Raw genomic sequence first — 17,086 nt, 5'->3', positions numbered from 1 at the left:
ACAGGTTTAGACAACAACAACATACAGGTTTAGACAACAACAACATACAGGTTTAGACAACAACAACATACAGGTTTAGACAACAACAACAACATACAGGTTTAAACAACAACAACAACAACATACAGGTTTAGACAACAACAACAACATACAGGTTTAGACAACAACAACATACAGGTTTAGACAACAACATACAGGTTTAGACATGAACAACAACATACAGGTTTAGACAACAACAACAACAACAACAACAACATACAGGTTTAGACAACAACATACAGGTTTAGACAACAACATACAGGTTTAGACAACAACAACATACAGGTTTAGACAACAACAACATCATCATACAGGTTTAGACAACAACAACAACAACATACAGGTTTAGACAACAACAACATACAGGTTTAGACAACAACAACATGCAGGTTTAGACAACAACAACAACATACAGGTTTAAACAACAACAACAACAACATACAGGTTTAGACAACAACAACAACAACATACAGGTTTAGACAACAACATACAGGTTTAGACAACAACAACAACAACATACAGGTTTAGACAACAACAACATACAGGTTTAGACAACAACAACATACAGGTTTAGACAACAACAACAACATACAGGTTTAGACAACAACAACAACAACATACAGGTTTAGACAACAACAACATACAGGTTTAGACAACAACAACAACAACATACAGGTTTAGACAACAACATCATACAGGTTTAGACAACAACAACAACCAACAACAACAACAACAACAACAACAACAACATACAGGTTTAGACAACAACAACAACATACAGGTTTAGACAACAACAACATACAGGTTTAGACAACAACAACAACATACATACACAGGTTTAGCCTGTTAGGGTATAGGGGGCAGTATTTTCACGGCTGGATAAAAAAATGTACCCGATTTAATCTGGTTACTAATCCTTCCCAGTAACTAGAATATGCATATTATTATTATTATTATATATGGATAGAAAACACCCTAAAGTTTCTAAAACTGTTTGAATGGTGTCTGTGAGTATAACAGAACTCATTTGGCAGGCAAAACCCTGAGACAGATTCTGACAGGAAGTGGATACCTGATGTGTTGAATTGACTTTGAGCCTATGCCATTGAAAAACAAAGGGGCTGAGGAATGTTTTGGCACTTCCTATGGCTTCCACTAGATGTCACCAGCCTTTACAAAGTGATTTGAGTCTTATACTGTGAGATCTGACCGAATAAGAGACTTGGCCGATTAGACCCCTGGCGCGCGAGTTGATGGTGGGTACTCTCGTTCCGAAACGTTTTAAAAGAGATCCCAATCGTCCGCCTTGAATTTTATTCATGTTCTGGTTAAAAAAGGCCCTAATGATTTATGCGATACAACGTTTGACATGTTTGAACGAACGTAAATATATTTTTTCCGTTCGTGAAGTGAAGTCCGGCTGGCTTAGATCATGTGCTAACAACACGGAGCTTTTTGGACATAAATGATGAGCTTTTTTGAACAAAACTACATTCGTTATGGACCTGGGATTCTTTGGAAGTGACATCTGATGAAGAGAATCAAAGGTAATGGATTATTTACATAGTATTTTCGATTTTAGATCTCTCCAACATGGCGGTTAGTCTGTATCGCAATGCGTATTTTTCTGGGCGCAGTGCTCAGATTATTGCAAAGTGTGATTTCCCAGTAAGGTTAATTTTAAATCTGGCAAGTCGATTGCGTTCAAGAGATGTAAATCTATAATTCTTTGAATGACAATATAATATTTTACCAATGTTTTCTAATATTAATTAATTATTTTGTTGTCATGACTTGACTGCCGGTATTGGAGGGAAACGATTTCCTGAACATCAACGCCATAGTAAAACGCTGTTTTTAGATATAAATATGAACTTGATAGAACTAAAAATGCATGCATTGTCTAACATAATGTCCTAGGAGTGTCATCTGATGGAGATTGTAAAAGGTTAGTGCATAATTTTAGCTGATTTTATGGTTTTGGTGACGCCTGTCTTTGAATCGACAATACATTACACACAGCTATTGTCAATGTACTCTCCTAACATAACCTAACTTTATGCTTTCCCCGTAAAACCTTTTTGAAATCGGACAACGTGGTTAGATTAAGGAGATGTTTATCTTTCAAAGGGTAAGTTAGTTGTATGTTTGAGAAATTTGAATTTTGACATTTATTTGGTTTCAAATTTGCCGCTCTTGAAATGCACCTGCTGTTGATAGGGTGCGCCACGGGTGGCACGCTAACGTCCCACATAGCCCCAAGAAGTTAGACACTCAGGAATACATTCTATTAAATTAGACTTTTTTCCAGTTGAAGTTCATTCACCAATTGCAGGTATTAAAAATACATAGGATATTTCTTTCCTCCCACAAGGGGCAATTCTAATGCCATCAGGCCGTAGAATTATGATAGCATTGTGTCAAAGCCATCTGAGCTTAAAAGACCTTTGAAGACCTAAAAAAGCCAGTCTGAGTTTAACAATGATCAGAAAAGAGAAGTAATGTCTCTCTTGGAGCGAGGCCCAGAATGATGCCAAGGATAGTAAGTAGAGGGAGCTCATACTGGCCTATGTCCCAATGGCCATGAAGAGAATTGAGTAAATCTGTTGAGGTGACTTGTCTCTTACCCATCTTGGAGTCCTGCACCATGAGTTTCTGCTCAATCTCCTCCCTGGCCTTCTCACTCTTGTCCAGTTTCTGCATGATGCTGCCCACGTCCACCATGGCTCCATTATACACTATCAGACTGCTGCTTCCTCCGGACTCACTAGCCTCCACTGGCGCTGTCTGGCCACAAGACACAAGCATGGGCAGCAAGGCACGGTTACCTGAGGAGGGAGGAGAGAGGTGGTGATCAAGGAGGAAAGGCAGAGGGAGGGACAGAGAGTAGAGAGAGAGTGTCAGACTCAAAAATAAACCACATTAGGTCAGTTCTAACTAGGATGTTGGATATTCACAGAAAGCATTGGTGAAGGAATGGATCATTCTGATCCACCTTAGTGAAGCTTTAAAAAGAGAAAATGAACAACCCATTCCAGTGTCGGGTCTCCTTCCCTCACCTAGCAGGTTGTCTAGCAGGGGTTCACTGAAGGAAGGAGCAGCCTCGTCTTTAGCTGCGTCCGTCAGTTTACGGTAGTAACACGACTCTCTCACCACCGGCTTGTTCAACAACTTCTTTACCTGCAAAGGAAACAACATTATGAAAAGTATTAACAAATCAACAATCACATATATTGTGACGAATATAAAAATAGCAGGGCAGGCGTGTGTAACCTTGAGCTCAAGCCCCAGTGTGTGTGTGTGTATATATACCTGGGCTCTAGACAGATGTAACCCCAGTGTGTGTGTGTGTGTATATATATATATATATATATATACATATACCTGGGCTCTAGACAGATGTAACCCCAGTGTGTGTGTGAATATATATACCTGGGCTCTAGACAGATGTAACCCCAGTGTGTGTCTATATACCTGGGCTCTAGACACATGTAACCCCAGTGTGTGTATGTGTGTGTGTGTGTGTGTGTATACCTGGGCTCTGGACAGATGTAACCCCAATGTGTGTGTGTGTGTGTGTGTATATACCTGGGCTCTAGACAGATGTAACCCCAGTGTGTGTGTATATACCTGGGCTCTGGACAGATATAACCACAATGTGTGTGTATATACACCTGGGCTCTAGACAGATGTAACCCCAGTGTGTGTGTGTGTGTGTATATATATATATATATACTGCTCAAAAAAATAAAGGGAACACTTAAACAACACCATGTAACTCCAAGTCAATCACACTTCTGTGAAATCAAACTGTCCACTTAGGAAGCAACACTGATTGACAATAAATTTCACATGCTGTTGTGCAAATGGAATAGACAACAGGTGGAAATTATAGGCAATTAGCAAGACATCCCCAATAAAGGAGTGGTTCTGCAGGTGGTGACCACAGACCACTTCTCAGTTCCTATGCTTCCTGGCTGATGTTTTGGTCACTTTTGAATGCTGGCGGTGCTTTCACTCTAGTGGTAGCATGAGACGGAGTCTACAACCCACACAAGTGGCTCAGGTAGTGCAGCTCATCCAGGATGGCACATCAATGCGAGCTGTGGCAAGAAGGTTTGCTGTGTCTGTCAGCGTAGTGTCCAGAGCATGGAGGCGCTACCAGGAGACAGGCCAGTACATCAGGAGACGTGGAGGAGGCCGTAGGAGGGCAACAACCCAGCAGCAGGACCGCTACCTCCGCCTTTGTGCAAGGAGGAGCAGGAGGAGCACTGCCAGAGCCCTGCAAAATGACCTCCAGCAGGCCACAAATGTGCATTTGTCTGCTCAAACGGTCAGAAACAGACTCCATGAGGGTTGTATGAGGGCTCGACGTCCACAGGTGGGGGTTGTGCTTACAGCCCAACACCGTGCAGGACGTTTGGCATTTGCCAGAGAACACCAAGATTGGAAAATTCGCCACTGGCGCCCTGTGCTCTTCACAGATGAAAGCAGGTTCACACTGAGCACATGTGACAGACGCGACAGAGTCTGGAGACGCCGTGGAGAACGTTCTGCTGCCTGCAACATCCTCCAGCATGACCGGTTTGGCGGTGGGTCAGTCATGGTGTGGGGTGGCATTTCTTTGGGGGGCCGCACAGCCCTCTATGTGCTCGCCAGAGGTAGCCTGACTGCCATTAGGTACCGAGATGAGATCCTCAGACCCCTTGTGAGACCATATGCTGGTGCGGTTGGCCCTGGGTTCCTCCTAATGCAAGACAATGCTAGACCTCATGTGGCTGGAGTGTGTCAGCAGTTCCTGCAAGAGGAAGGCATTGATGCTATGGACTGGCCCGCCCATTCCCCAGACCTGAATCCAATTGAGCACATCTGGGACATCATGTCTCGCTCCATCCACCAACGCCACGTTGCACCACAGACTGTCCAGGAGTTGGCGGATGCTTTAGTCCAGATCTGGGAGGAGATTCCTCAGGAGACCATCCGCCACCTCATCAGGAGCATGCCCAGGCGTTGTAGGGAGGTCATACAGGCACGTGGAGGCCACACACACTACTGAGCCTCATTTTGACTTGTTTTAATGACATTACATCAAAGTTGGATCAGCCTGTAGTGTGGTTTTCCACTTTAATTTTGAGTGTGACTCCAAATCCAGACCTCCATGGGTTGATAAATTGGATTTCCATTGATTATTTTTGTGTGATTTTGTTGTCAGCACATTCATCTATGTAAAGAAAAAAGTATTTAATAAGATTATTTCATTCATTCAGATCTAGGATGTGTTATTTTAGTGTTCCCTTTATTTTTTTGAGCAGTGTATATATACCTGGGCTCTAGACAGATGTAGCCCCAGTGTGTATATATATATACCTGGGCTCTAGACAGATGTAACCCCAGTGTGTATATATATATACCTGGGCTCTAGACAGATGTAACCCCAGTGTGTATATATATATATATACACCTGGGCTCTAGACAGATGTAACCCCAGTGTGTATATATATATACCTGGGCTCTAGACAGATGTAACCCCAGTGTGTATGTATATACCTGGGCTCTAGACAGATGTAACCCCAGTGTGTGTGTATATACCTGGGCTCTAGACAGATGTAACTGCAGTGTGTGTATATACCTGGGCTCTAGACAGATGTAACCGCAGTGTGTGTGTATATACCTGGGCTCTAGACAGATGTAACCCCAGTGTGTGTGTATATACCTGGGCTCTAGACAGATGTAACCCCAGTGTGTGTGTATATACCTGGGCTCTAGACAGATGTAACCGCAGTGTGTATATATATATACCTGGGCTCTAGACAGATGTAACCAGTGTGTGTGTATATACCTGGGCTCTAGACAGATGTAACCCCAGTGTGTGTGTATATACCTGGGCTCTAGACAGATGTAACCCCAGTGTGTGTGTATATACCTGGGCTCTAGACAGATGTAACTGCAGTGTGTGTATATATATACCTGGGCTCTAGACAGATGTAACCGCAGTGTGTGTGTATATACCTGGGCTCTAGACAGATGTAACCCCAGTGTGTGTGTATATACCTGGGCTCTAGACAGATGTAACCCCAGTGTGTGTGTATATACCTGGGCTCTAGACAGATGTAACTGCAGTGTGTGTATATATATACCTGGGCTCTAGACAGATGTAACCGCAGTGTGTGTGTATATACCTGGGCTCTAGACAGATGTAACCCCAGTGTGTGTGTATATACCTGGGCTCTAGACAGATGTAACCCCAGTGTGTGTGTATATACCTGGGCTCTAGACAGATGTAACCGCAGTGTGTATATATATATACCTGGGCTCTAGACAGATGTAACCAGTGTGTGTGTATATACCTGGGCTCTAGACAGATGTAACCCCAGTGTGTGTGTATATACCTGGGCTCTAGACAGATGTAACCCCAGTGTGTGTGTATATACCTGGGCTCTAGACAGATGTAACTGCAGTGTGTGTATATATATACCTGGGCTCTAGACAGATGTAACCGCAGTGTGTGTGTATATACCTGGGCTCTAGACAGATGTAACCCCAGTGTGTGTGTATATACCTGGGCTCTAGACAGATGTAACCCCAGTGTGTGTGTATATACCTGGGCTCTAGACAGATGTAACCCCAGTGTGTGTGTATATACCTGGGCTCTAGACAGATGTAACCCCAGTGTGTGTGTATATATATATATACCTGGGCTCTAGACAGATGTAACCCCAGTGTGTGTGTATATACCTGGGCTCTAGACAGATGTAACCCCAGTGTGTATATATATACCTGGGCTCTAGACAGATGTAACCCCAGTGTGTATGTATATACCTGGGCTCTAGACAGATGTAACTGCAGTGTGTGTATATACCTGGGCTCTAGACAGATGTAACCCCAGTGTGTATATATATATACCTGGGCTCTAGACAGATGTAACTGCAGTGTGTGTGTATATACCTGGGCTCTAGACAGATGTAACTGCAGTGTGTGTGTATATACCTGGGCTCTAGACAGATGTAACCCCAGTGTGTGTATATATATATATATACCTGGGCTCTAGACAGATGTAACCCCAGTGTGTATATATATATATATATATACCTGGGCTCTAGACAGATGTAACCCCAGTGTGTATATATATATACCTGGGCTCTAGACAGATGTAACTGCAGTGTGTGTGTATATACCTGGGCTCTAGACAGATGTAACCCCAGTGTGTACATGATGTCCTCCAGGTCCTTCTCCAGCAGGTAGCCACAGTGGCTCTGGTCAAAGTAGACAAAGGCCATAAGCAGGTCCTTGTTGTACGTCACCATCTGCTTCTTCTCCTTGTCTTTAGAGGACCGCTCTTTGGACTTCCTGTCGTCTCTGCTGCTGCGGTCGTCTCTCCTGTCCCTGCCGTTAGAGTCCTCATCGTCTTTATCTGAGAAAGAATGGACAGAAGTCCGTCAGTCAGATTTGTACTGGTGAAGTTGTGTGAAACGTACAGGGAATCATTTCTTAACACTTCTAGGGTTTGTTATAGAGATTCTCTTGAGCATGTTTTTTAATCCAGAACTAGTGCTAATCTGTGTCCGGGACACAGGCGCATAATGAACCCGGACAGGCGCATTGCATTGTATGTACCATCATCATCATCGTCATCAGCATCTTCGGCCTCCAGAGGGTCGTACTCCTCAGCATTAGTGTTGCTGCTCTCATCCTCTTCCTTCTCTTCCGCATCTATAGAATCCTCCTTCAGCACTTTCTCCTCCTCCTTCTCCCCCTCCTCCTGGGTTTGGAAAATACATGCCATAGGCACAACTTAGAACTAGCAGGCTGTTTGAAAAACCGAGCACTTCCTTTACATCACGGAGCAAACTTTGTATGTATAGTGCCTTCAGAAAATATTCACACCACCCATTGACTTTTTCCACATTTTGTTGTGTTACAGTCTGATTAAATATGGTGTCCCTGGTCTACACAAAATACCCCATAATGTCAAAGTGGAATTATGTTTTTCCAAAATAAAAAAATACAAATGTCTTGAGCTCAAATGTCTTGAGTCAATACGTATTCAACCCCTTTGTTATGGCAAGCCTAAATAAGTTCAGGAGTAAAAATGTACTTAACAAGCCACATAATAAGATGCATGGACTCACTCTGTGTGCAATAATAGTGTTTAACATGATTTTTTAAATAACTACCTCGTCTCTGTAACCCACACTGTAAATGATCTGTAAGGTCTCTCAGTCGAGCAGTGACTTTCAAATACAGATTCAATCAAAGACCAGGGAGGTTTTCCAATGCCTCGCAAATAAGGGCACCTTATTGGTCATTAAAAAAAGAAGCATACATCGAATATCTCTTTGAGCATGGTGAAGTTATTAATTACACTTTGTATGGTGTATCAATACACCCAGTCACTACAAAGATACAGGCATCCTTCCTAACTCAGTTGCCGGAAGGAAGGAAACCTCTCAGGGATTTCACCATGAGGCCATTGGTGACTTTAAAACAGTTACAGAGTTTAATGGCAGTGATAGGAGAAAACTGAGGATGGATCAAGTGAAAAAAAGGAAGTCTGTACAGAAACTGTGGCAAAGCAATTTACTTTTTGTCCTGAATACAAAATCTTATGGTTGGGGTAAATCCAATACAACATTACCAAGTACCACGCCCCATATCTTCAAGCATAGTGGTGGCTGCATCATGTTATGGGCATGCTTGTAATCGTTAAGGACTGAGGAGTTTTTGACGATACAAAAGAACCAGAATGGAGCCAAGCACAAGGAAAATCCTAGAGGAAAACCTGGTTCAGTCTGCTTCCCACCAGACACTGAGATATTAACAAGCCCAAATCTACACTGGAGTTGCTTACCAAGAAGACTGTGAATGTTCCCGTGTGGCTGAGTTACAGTTTTGACTTAAATCTGCTTGAAAATCTATGGCAAGACCTGAAAATGGTTGTCTAGCAATGAATAATGGGAAAATGTTGCACAATCCAGGTGTGGAAAGCTCTTAAGAGTCTTACCCAGAAAGACACAGCTGTAATCAAACATTTCTAAAAACATGTTTTCACTTTGGTGTATTGTGTGTAGATGGGTGAGGAAAAATTAATTGAATTCAGGCTGTAACAATAAAATGGGGAATAAGTCAAGGAAGGTGTATGAATACCTTCTGAAAACACTATAAATACAATTCACTCTCGAGAGCTATGAACCACTTACCTTCTTCTCCGGTTCCTCCTCTTTTGCCTTCTTTGTCACCGGCTCTCCGTTCTCCTCTTCTTTTACTTTCTTCACATCTGCTTTCTTCTCTGCCTCCTTTTTTTCCGCCTCTTTCTTCTCTGCCTCTTTCTTGGCTTTCTCCTTCTTGTCTTTCTTGTCGTCCTTGCAAGGCACAGAGGCCAGGGCCTTGAAAATCCTGTAGCCAAAGTCTCTCTGTAGCATCTCGTTAAACAGCTCCGCAAACAGAGACACCTGGAGAGAAGAGGAGACAGAGACACGATACCTTTTGATGCAAATCTTATTAAGGACGTCACTGGGCTACCTTCTGGCAGACGGAGACAGTACAGGTGCATCAGTACCAAGACCGAGACTAAAAACAGCTTTGATTACCATGCCATCAGTTGAACAGCCATCCCTAGCCGTATATCAGGTGATGCACACACACACCTAATACTCAAAACACACACTCTGTATTTTGTATTTTAGTTATACTGTTTGTACACACCACATATTTATTTATATACTGGATTCTTGACATAGCTCACTAATATATCTACTGCTGTACATATCATTGTTAGCATATATTGTGTACATTCTTCCGGTGTACATACGTATACACTCAGTGGCCAGTTGATCAGGTACACCCATCTAGTACCGGGTCGGACACCCCTTTACCCCCAAAATTAGTGATCACGCGCTCCGTAGCCGCTGCGAATAAGACCTTTAAACATGTCAACATTCAAGGCCGCAGGGCCAGACGGATTACCAGGACGTGTACTCAGAGCATGTGCTGACTAGCTGGCGGGTGTCTTCACTGACATTTTCAACCTCTCCCTGATATTTTAAGCAGACCACCATCGTCCCTGTGCCCAAGAAAGCGAAGGTAACCTGTCTAAATGACTACCGCCCCGTAGCACTCACGTCGGTAGCCATGAAATTTTGGCTAGCTGAAAAGCTGGTCATTACTCACATCAACACCGTTATCTGCAAACCCTAGACCCACTCCAATTTGCATACAGCCCCAACAGATCCACAGATGACGCAATCTCAAATCGCACTCCACACTACCCTTTCCCACCTGGACAAAAGGAACACCTATGTGAGAATGCTGTTCATTGACTACAGCTCAGCGTTCAACACCATAGTGCCCACGAAGCTCATCACTAAGCTAAGGACCCTGGGACTAAACACCTCCCTCTGCAACTGGATCCTGGACTTCCTGACAGGAAGCACCCAGGTGGTAAGGGTAGGCAACAACACATCTGCCACGCTGATCCACAACACTTGGGACCCTTAGGGGTGTGTACTTTTTACATTTGACATTTTAGTCATTTAGCAGACGCTCTTATCCAGAGCGACTTACAGTAGTGAATGCATACATTTCATACATTTATTTATTTTTTATTCTTTTTTTCGTACTGGTCCCCTGTGGGAATCGAACCCACAACCCTGGCGTTGCAAACACCATGCTCGACCAATTGAGTCACACGGGACCACTTAGTCCCCTCCTGTATTCCCTGTTCACCCATGATTGCGTGGCCAAGCACGACTCTAACACCATAATTAAGTTTGCTGACAACACAAAAAAAGTGGTAGGCCTGATCACCGACAATGATGAAACAGCCTGTAGGGGGGAGGTCAGAGACCTGGCAGTGTGGTGCCAGGACAACCTCCTCTCCCTCAATGTGAGCAAGACAAAGGAGCTGATCGTGGACTACAGGAAAAGGAGGGCCGAACAGGCCCCCATTAACATAGACTAGGCTGAAGTGGAGCGGGTCGAGAGTTAAGTTCCTTGGTGTCTATATCACCAACAAACTATCATGTTCCAAACACACCAAGACAGTCGTGAAGAGGGCTGAACAACACGTTAATCCCCGCAGGAGACTGAAAAGATTTGGCATGGGTCCCCAGATACTCCAAAAGTTCTACAGCTGCACCATCGAGAGCATCCTGACCGGTTGCATCACCGGCTGGTATGGCAACTGCTGTTCTCTCTGCTATCGCACGGCAAGCGGTACCGGAGCGCCAAGTCTAGGTCCAAAAGGCTCCTTAACAGCTTCTACCCCCAAGCCATAAAACTGCTGAACAATTAATAAAATGGCCACCAGACTATTTACATTGACACACACCACCCCCCCCCCCCCCCTTTGTTTTTAGACTGTTGCTACTCGCTGTTTATTATCTATGTAGTCACCTCACCCCTACCTACATGTACAAATTACCTCGACTAACCTGTATCCCCGCACATTGACTCGGTACCCCCTGTGTATAGCCTCGTTATTGTTATTTAATTTTTTCGTTTATTTAATATATATTTTAACTCTTTCTTGAACTGCATTGTTGGTTAAGGTAAGTAAGCATTTCACGGTAAGGTCTACACCTGTTGAATTCGGCGGATGTGACAAATACAATTTGATAACAGCCTGAATTCCTCGGGGCATGGATTCTACAAGGTGTGGTGTTCAAACGTTGCTCAATTGGTATCAAGGGACCTAACGTGTGCCAGAAAAACATTCCCCACACCATTACACCACAAGGACCGACGAGTGGTGCTTTCTGAAATGCCGTTCTTGATAGTGTTAACTAAAGGGGAAAACTCTAGAAAGTTGAGTGAAGTTCAATCTCGTGCTTCTCTGGGGAGGCTGATATTTCTTCTGTGCGGCAGTCCGAGGGGAGCTGTGCGCCTGAACGCAGCTTAGAGGGAACATTATCGCTGACTGGATGTTTTTTGCTTGTAGTACCATTTTCTTTAAAACCCCAGACAATGTTGTGCGTGAAAATCCCAGGAGGCAGACGGTTTCTGAGATACTGAAATGGCGTTTGAGATACAAAACGGCGTCACCCGTTTTGTAGATTCTAAACAATCGAACAGTAACCGAATGCCTCGATGCCCGTATGCCTGCTTTATATAGCAAGCCACAGCCAGTGACTCAATGTCTGTAGGAGCAAACCATTTTCGTGAACGGGGTGTAAAATTCAGTGTATGACTGGGAGATACCAATACTCAGTGCAGCTGCTGCTAATACGTGTGTGTGTGCTCGTGTTCACTGAGTGTCCTGAGACTTTGTGTGTGTGTCCTGAATGTCCTCTGAAAGTGTTTGTGTGTGTGACTGTTGCCTCACCTCGAAGGAGTGTTCCTTGTTGTCCTCCACCCTGTAGTCCAGTAGCACGCTCAGAGACATGACGCTGCAGTCAAACTTGCCGTTCTTGGCCGCCCAGTTGGGGTGAACTACGATGGTAGGCTCGTCTGGCAGAACGTACCGCTTCTCTCTGCGCTGGCGCTCCAACTCCTCCTGCTTCTTCCTCTCCTCCTCCTGATGGACAGACAGTCAGAGAGAGATGGGATGAAGAGATGGATAATCAGAAACAAGAAATCAGTGGACCCATTCAAGTAAGCCATCCCTGGTGATGCTGTTTGTCATTGTGCTAACTATAGCTAAATGCACTAAAAGCATACCTCTGTCCAGCTTTGGTGTTAGTACAGTAGACACAAGTGTCCTAGCAGTATCTTAGTCGTAAGTACCCTAGCCTCCTGTACTGTACCTCTCTGTCTTCCTCCATGTGTTGAGGCTCCTCCTCCTCAGGGACCTGGCTCTGTGGTTTCTCAGGCTCCTTGGCCTCCTCTACCTGCTCCTCCACTTTCAACTGCTTGGTGAGGCGTGCGATCAGCTGGGACTTTAACCCCTTAGAGCTCAGGGAGCGTGACTCTAGCTCTTTGCGCAGGTCATTCACCTACAGGAGAGGTGGTCAGTTCATCATTTATAATTATTTTGTTACACATTTAGGATGGATTGGGTATACAATGTGATTCAAAATAGGAAGCTCCCACAGATTGTTTATTTTTTTAAATGTATTTGATGCTGAACAAATGGATTGCGTCAGCTGCCTTTTCTGTACCACTTTACTACACATCAATACAGGAATGCTGGAATGAGACACACAATACATAACAAAATATAAGTGCACTAGTAAACTACCAAAATGCTAGCCCTGCTGAGGTGCTACAGACAAGAATGCATTGACATGACTTGTGATCAGGGCTCTAAAGTGTGACAATTTTGGTCGAGACTAGAAATTTTGCTGTGTGACCTGACATTTTATTTTGGGAGCACCAGTGCGACCCCCACAAAAATAAATCACCCAGAGAACAATTGTAATGCTAGGTTTAACTGTGCAATTCTTTCCGAGTGCCCTAGAGAAAAAAGTGCACGCAGATTCGTTCAATCCAAAGCATCAGTGATGTGTATTTCTTGCAACTTTCTGAAGACGTAACGGCATGGGAATGCCCGTGTCTACCACTTAGGTTTTTACATTTGTTTAACTAGGGAAGTCAGTTTAAGAACAAATTCTTATTTACAATGATGGCCTACATAATTTCTAAAAGGCTTTCCCATAAAACTTTCCAAATGGCAAAATAAACTTAACCTACCTGGCATAATGATATGATGATTTGTATCATGTATGTTATGCCTGGTCCAGGGGTCGCATTAGCTTTCAGAAACCTGCATTTTCAAAACCATTTAACCTGCGTGTTATATTGAAAGTCAACAGTGGTGTTTTGCTTCAATGTAGTGATAAGGGGCGTGCGACTATAGTTTTTCTTCACCCAAAATACATTAGTGCAATACATTCGGCAGAAAATCGTTTATCAGATGACAACAGAAGCGCAACGCTATTTGGCTAGCAGCCACACAAGTAAATTAGCTTACAATGAAAAAGCAAGGTATTTGTTTTGCAAAAACGATGCATGGCCATCATATTTCTAATGTTTATCATAGAAAGAATGTACCCAGCTACATTTCCTAATGTTTCGCTTGAAGTCAATCTTGCATTTTAACTTGCTACCGGAGAAAAACTATACGGAAGGAAAGTACCGGAGAAAAGTAGCCTACACAGCAGTCAGAGCGCTGTCTGGTGATCCAATGAAGAGAGCAAAGATATTTCATCTGAGTGGAGAAGTGCAACTGAAGCACAAAATGTGTAATTTTACATTCTGATTTGGAGTGAACGCTGACTGAAGCCGAACAGAATGTACAATAAGAAGAATTTTAGATCTGCGTTTATAAGATTTTTTTTCTGCGTTTTATCTTTCCCTTTCTGTGACCCCTGAAGGGCCAATATGTTTAAATAATTTTACCATTATGTTATTGGGCTCATTTCTGGAGGTGGAAATTATATTTTAGATTCTTTCGGTATCATTTTCTAGTAGAATGTCCTTTAAAAAGCCAGAACTGAGCTTCTCAGTCCTTCTAAATAAAATTATCCAGGGGGACCCTGAATCCTCCCCTATCCCAGACCATTTCACCCCCTGCAATTTTTTGGTTAGGATTGTTGTTAAGTTGCACAGTTCCAGATGACGCCAGGTATAGATGTGGGGAACCACCTGAACCAAAACAGCTAATAGCACGTCAGAAGAACAGTATCTTGACTCGCTAGCAATGCCAAGGTTGTGGGTTCAAATCCTGCATCACATACACATACTAAAAATGTAGGCTATGCACTCACTGTACTCTAAATCTCTGAATAAAAGTATATCTGCTAAGTGGCTTTAAAAGTCGAAGTAACTTAACTTTGTACTGAGTAATATTCAGTCATTTCTCAAGTATAGGCTATTCAACTATCAACTGTCGAATACTACCTTCATTGATTTCGGATCAAGCTTAGTCCAGTGTGTCGGGGTGGTCACCTCCTTCGAATCTTCTTCATCCTTCTCCTCTTCCTCCTTTGAGAAAGAAACGTCCAACCGAGATAGAGAGAAAGAAAAAGAAAGAGGGACAGAAAACCATTAAAACAGTCATTCTCCTGTTGTTTTAAATAGTGAAAAAACAAAAGGTGATCCTTCACATCATGTGTCTGATAGTTTCTCTGGTCCTAGTGAGTTGCTCTGGGATGATAAAGTAGTCCTCTGCTACTGCAGGGTGGGTAGTAGGTAACACAGGGACGCCCTCTAGCTTTTTAATATAAAACCTTTATCACGGAAAACCAATTCCCCGCCCCCCATCCCCAGCGGCCAATCAATCACGTTCTGTGGAACACAAAAAGGTAAATCAATGACAGTGGGTTCCAAAGGGGGTGTGGTCTGTATCTGTGTAGTGGTAGGTACATCAGGTTCAACTCAAAGCTTGTGTTGCCAAACTCAGTGTGTATGCCAACTGTCTGTATGTAGGTTCCCTAGCTAGCCATCCTAGTCTGGCAGAGATTCTGATTTGGGTAGTTCAGGATTCTGCATTCTTTTGGTTCTGTTTAGGTTCTAGAAGATCATAGAAAACCATCTGTCCAAACAACTGCCCTGGAACAAACCAAGCTCTAGATACAGTCCAATCAAAACAGGAACAGATGACAGACAGAACTTAAGGAAGGGTTTTTTCCTCTCTTTTCAAGTTCAGCAGATATTGAACTGAAGAAAAAAATATATATAAAAAAATATTAAACAAAATCTAGAACAAACACATGCCAATGCAACTGGCTCTGCAGGTTCCAGCGTTCTCTTTTAGAATCCTCAGCGGTCCCAAGCAAATAATCAAATAATGTCATTTTATCCTCCCCTCATACAAGCAGCCAAAATTGCAAGCGGGTTAATTTTTTATTCATTGTGATTTTGGCACAAGCAAATAAAGCCAATTAAAATTAGGTTATATCCAGTTTAGTACCCAATTTTGAGTCATTTATAAAGCTGGAAGCTGATTGGCCAGTTGCGGCATTGTCATTCAGATAAGACCTAGTCTCCGTCCACTGTGTCTGCTGAGTGTGAGGGCAGGTGGGGGTGTAGGGAAGGGAACGGAGTGGGTAGGACCAGGTAGCAGGACGGTAGGAGAGGGGGGGACCAGTGAGAGGAACTGAACCTAAAGGGGACCAGGTAGTTCAATATCCTGCCTGCGATGATGGTGATATCTGGTTTGCCCTCTGTGTGTGTTTAGATTTGTATAACATAATGTAGTGTGTGTATCTGGGGTGGTTATGTCTAGTGAATATCCTGTGGCTGTGTTCTTCCTGTGAGAAGCGGGGGAAATGAGAAGAGGGATTAGCGGTTCAGTGCCTGTTCTCCGTCAGCCTCCTTCCGCTCCGCGGACAGCTTCTCAGCCAGCTGCTCCCGAAGTCCCCGCGACAGCCCTTCCCACTCTGAGCGGGTAGGAAGACAATGCCAAACATCCGGAAGAAACAAAACCACTGTCTCCACATGTGCGGGCACTGTCCGCCCCTTGTGAGTCTCCTCAGGGCGATGATAGCGAATCTCTGCAAAACGATACCTGTCGCAAAGGAAGAAGGCGCATTGGAAAGAAACATTGGGGTCAGGGACACAACTCTCAAAAACAGGGCTAGGGCTAGCCTAGGCTACATTACCCCCCAATGACTTTTGAACTTGTTACAGTATCCCCCCCAACACACAACATTAGCATGGAACCCAGTCTGCAGCTCTCCATTGGTTGTCCATTGGTTTTCAGGGATAACAGCGGCTATTTTTTGTTTTGACAAAACATCAAGCCTGGTAACACCCAAACCCGTCTCAACCCTCGCCTTCAGTCAATCAAAGCTCAGTATTTCTGTGTTTGTGTATCTTACGACCTCACGGACGGGAGAGTTTGTGAGAGAACACACAGAATCAGAGGACAGGACAGTGAAAGCAAGAAGTTAAATATGTAAGATATTTAACAGAATGAAAAGGAAACATTTAAAACACGAAAAGTAATGGTGGTGTCTTCTGGTCCGGGAGACTGCGCTTCGAGCCACAAAAATCAATGCATTCATTCATCCACAACATAGATATACAAAGATAGATAGAAGCAGGACGGCGTCATATGGTAGCCAAAGACATTAGAAAACAAAAAATAATTAAGAGGCAAATCAAATGA

The 17,086-nt window shown here is 43.5% G+C and overlaps 1 protein-coding gene across 3 annotated transcripts in view; it reads right to left on the bottom strand.

Annotated features, from left to right (window-relative positions):
* Positions 1 to 17,086, bottom strand: part of ccar1 (cell division cycle and apoptosis regulator 1) — a 38,381-nt gene that overhangs the window by 4,394 nt on the left and 16,901 nt on the right. For all 3 annotated transcript variants that reach the window (XM_029698775.1, XM_029698776.1, XM_029698777.1), the window contains 9 exons: positions 16,273 to 16,483; positions 14,875 to 14,958; positions 12,780 to 12,968; positions 12,359 to 12,550; positions 9,237 to 9,488; positions 7,654 to 7,798; positions 7,215 to 7,450; positions 3,099 to 3,219; positions 2,667 to 2,867 (listed from right to left, as the gene is read on the bottom strand). In XM_029698775.1, the coding sequence (XP_029554635.1) occupies positions 2,667 to 2,867; positions 3,099 to 3,219; positions 7,215 to 7,450; positions 7,654 to 7,798; positions 9,237 to 9,488; positions 12,359 to 12,550; positions 12,780 to 12,968; positions 14,875 to 14,958; positions 16,273 to 16,483 (1,631 nt within the window). The remainder of the gene's footprint in view (positions 1 to 2,666; positions 2,868 to 3,098; positions 3,220 to 7,214; positions 7,451 to 7,653; positions 7,799 to 9,236; positions 9,489 to 12,358; positions 12,551 to 12,779; positions 12,969 to 14,874; positions 14,959 to 16,272; positions 16,484 to 17,086) is intronic.

The sequence above is a fragment of the Salmo trutta genome, chromosome 18 (genome assembly GCF_901001165.1).
Source record: "Salmo trutta chromosome 18, fSalTru1.1, whole genome shotgun sequence".
NCBI lineage: Eukaryota > Metazoa > Chordata > Actinopteri > Salmoniformes > Salmonidae > Salmo > Salmo trutta.
This window is presented reverse-complemented; position numbering and strand designations above follow the sequence as displayed.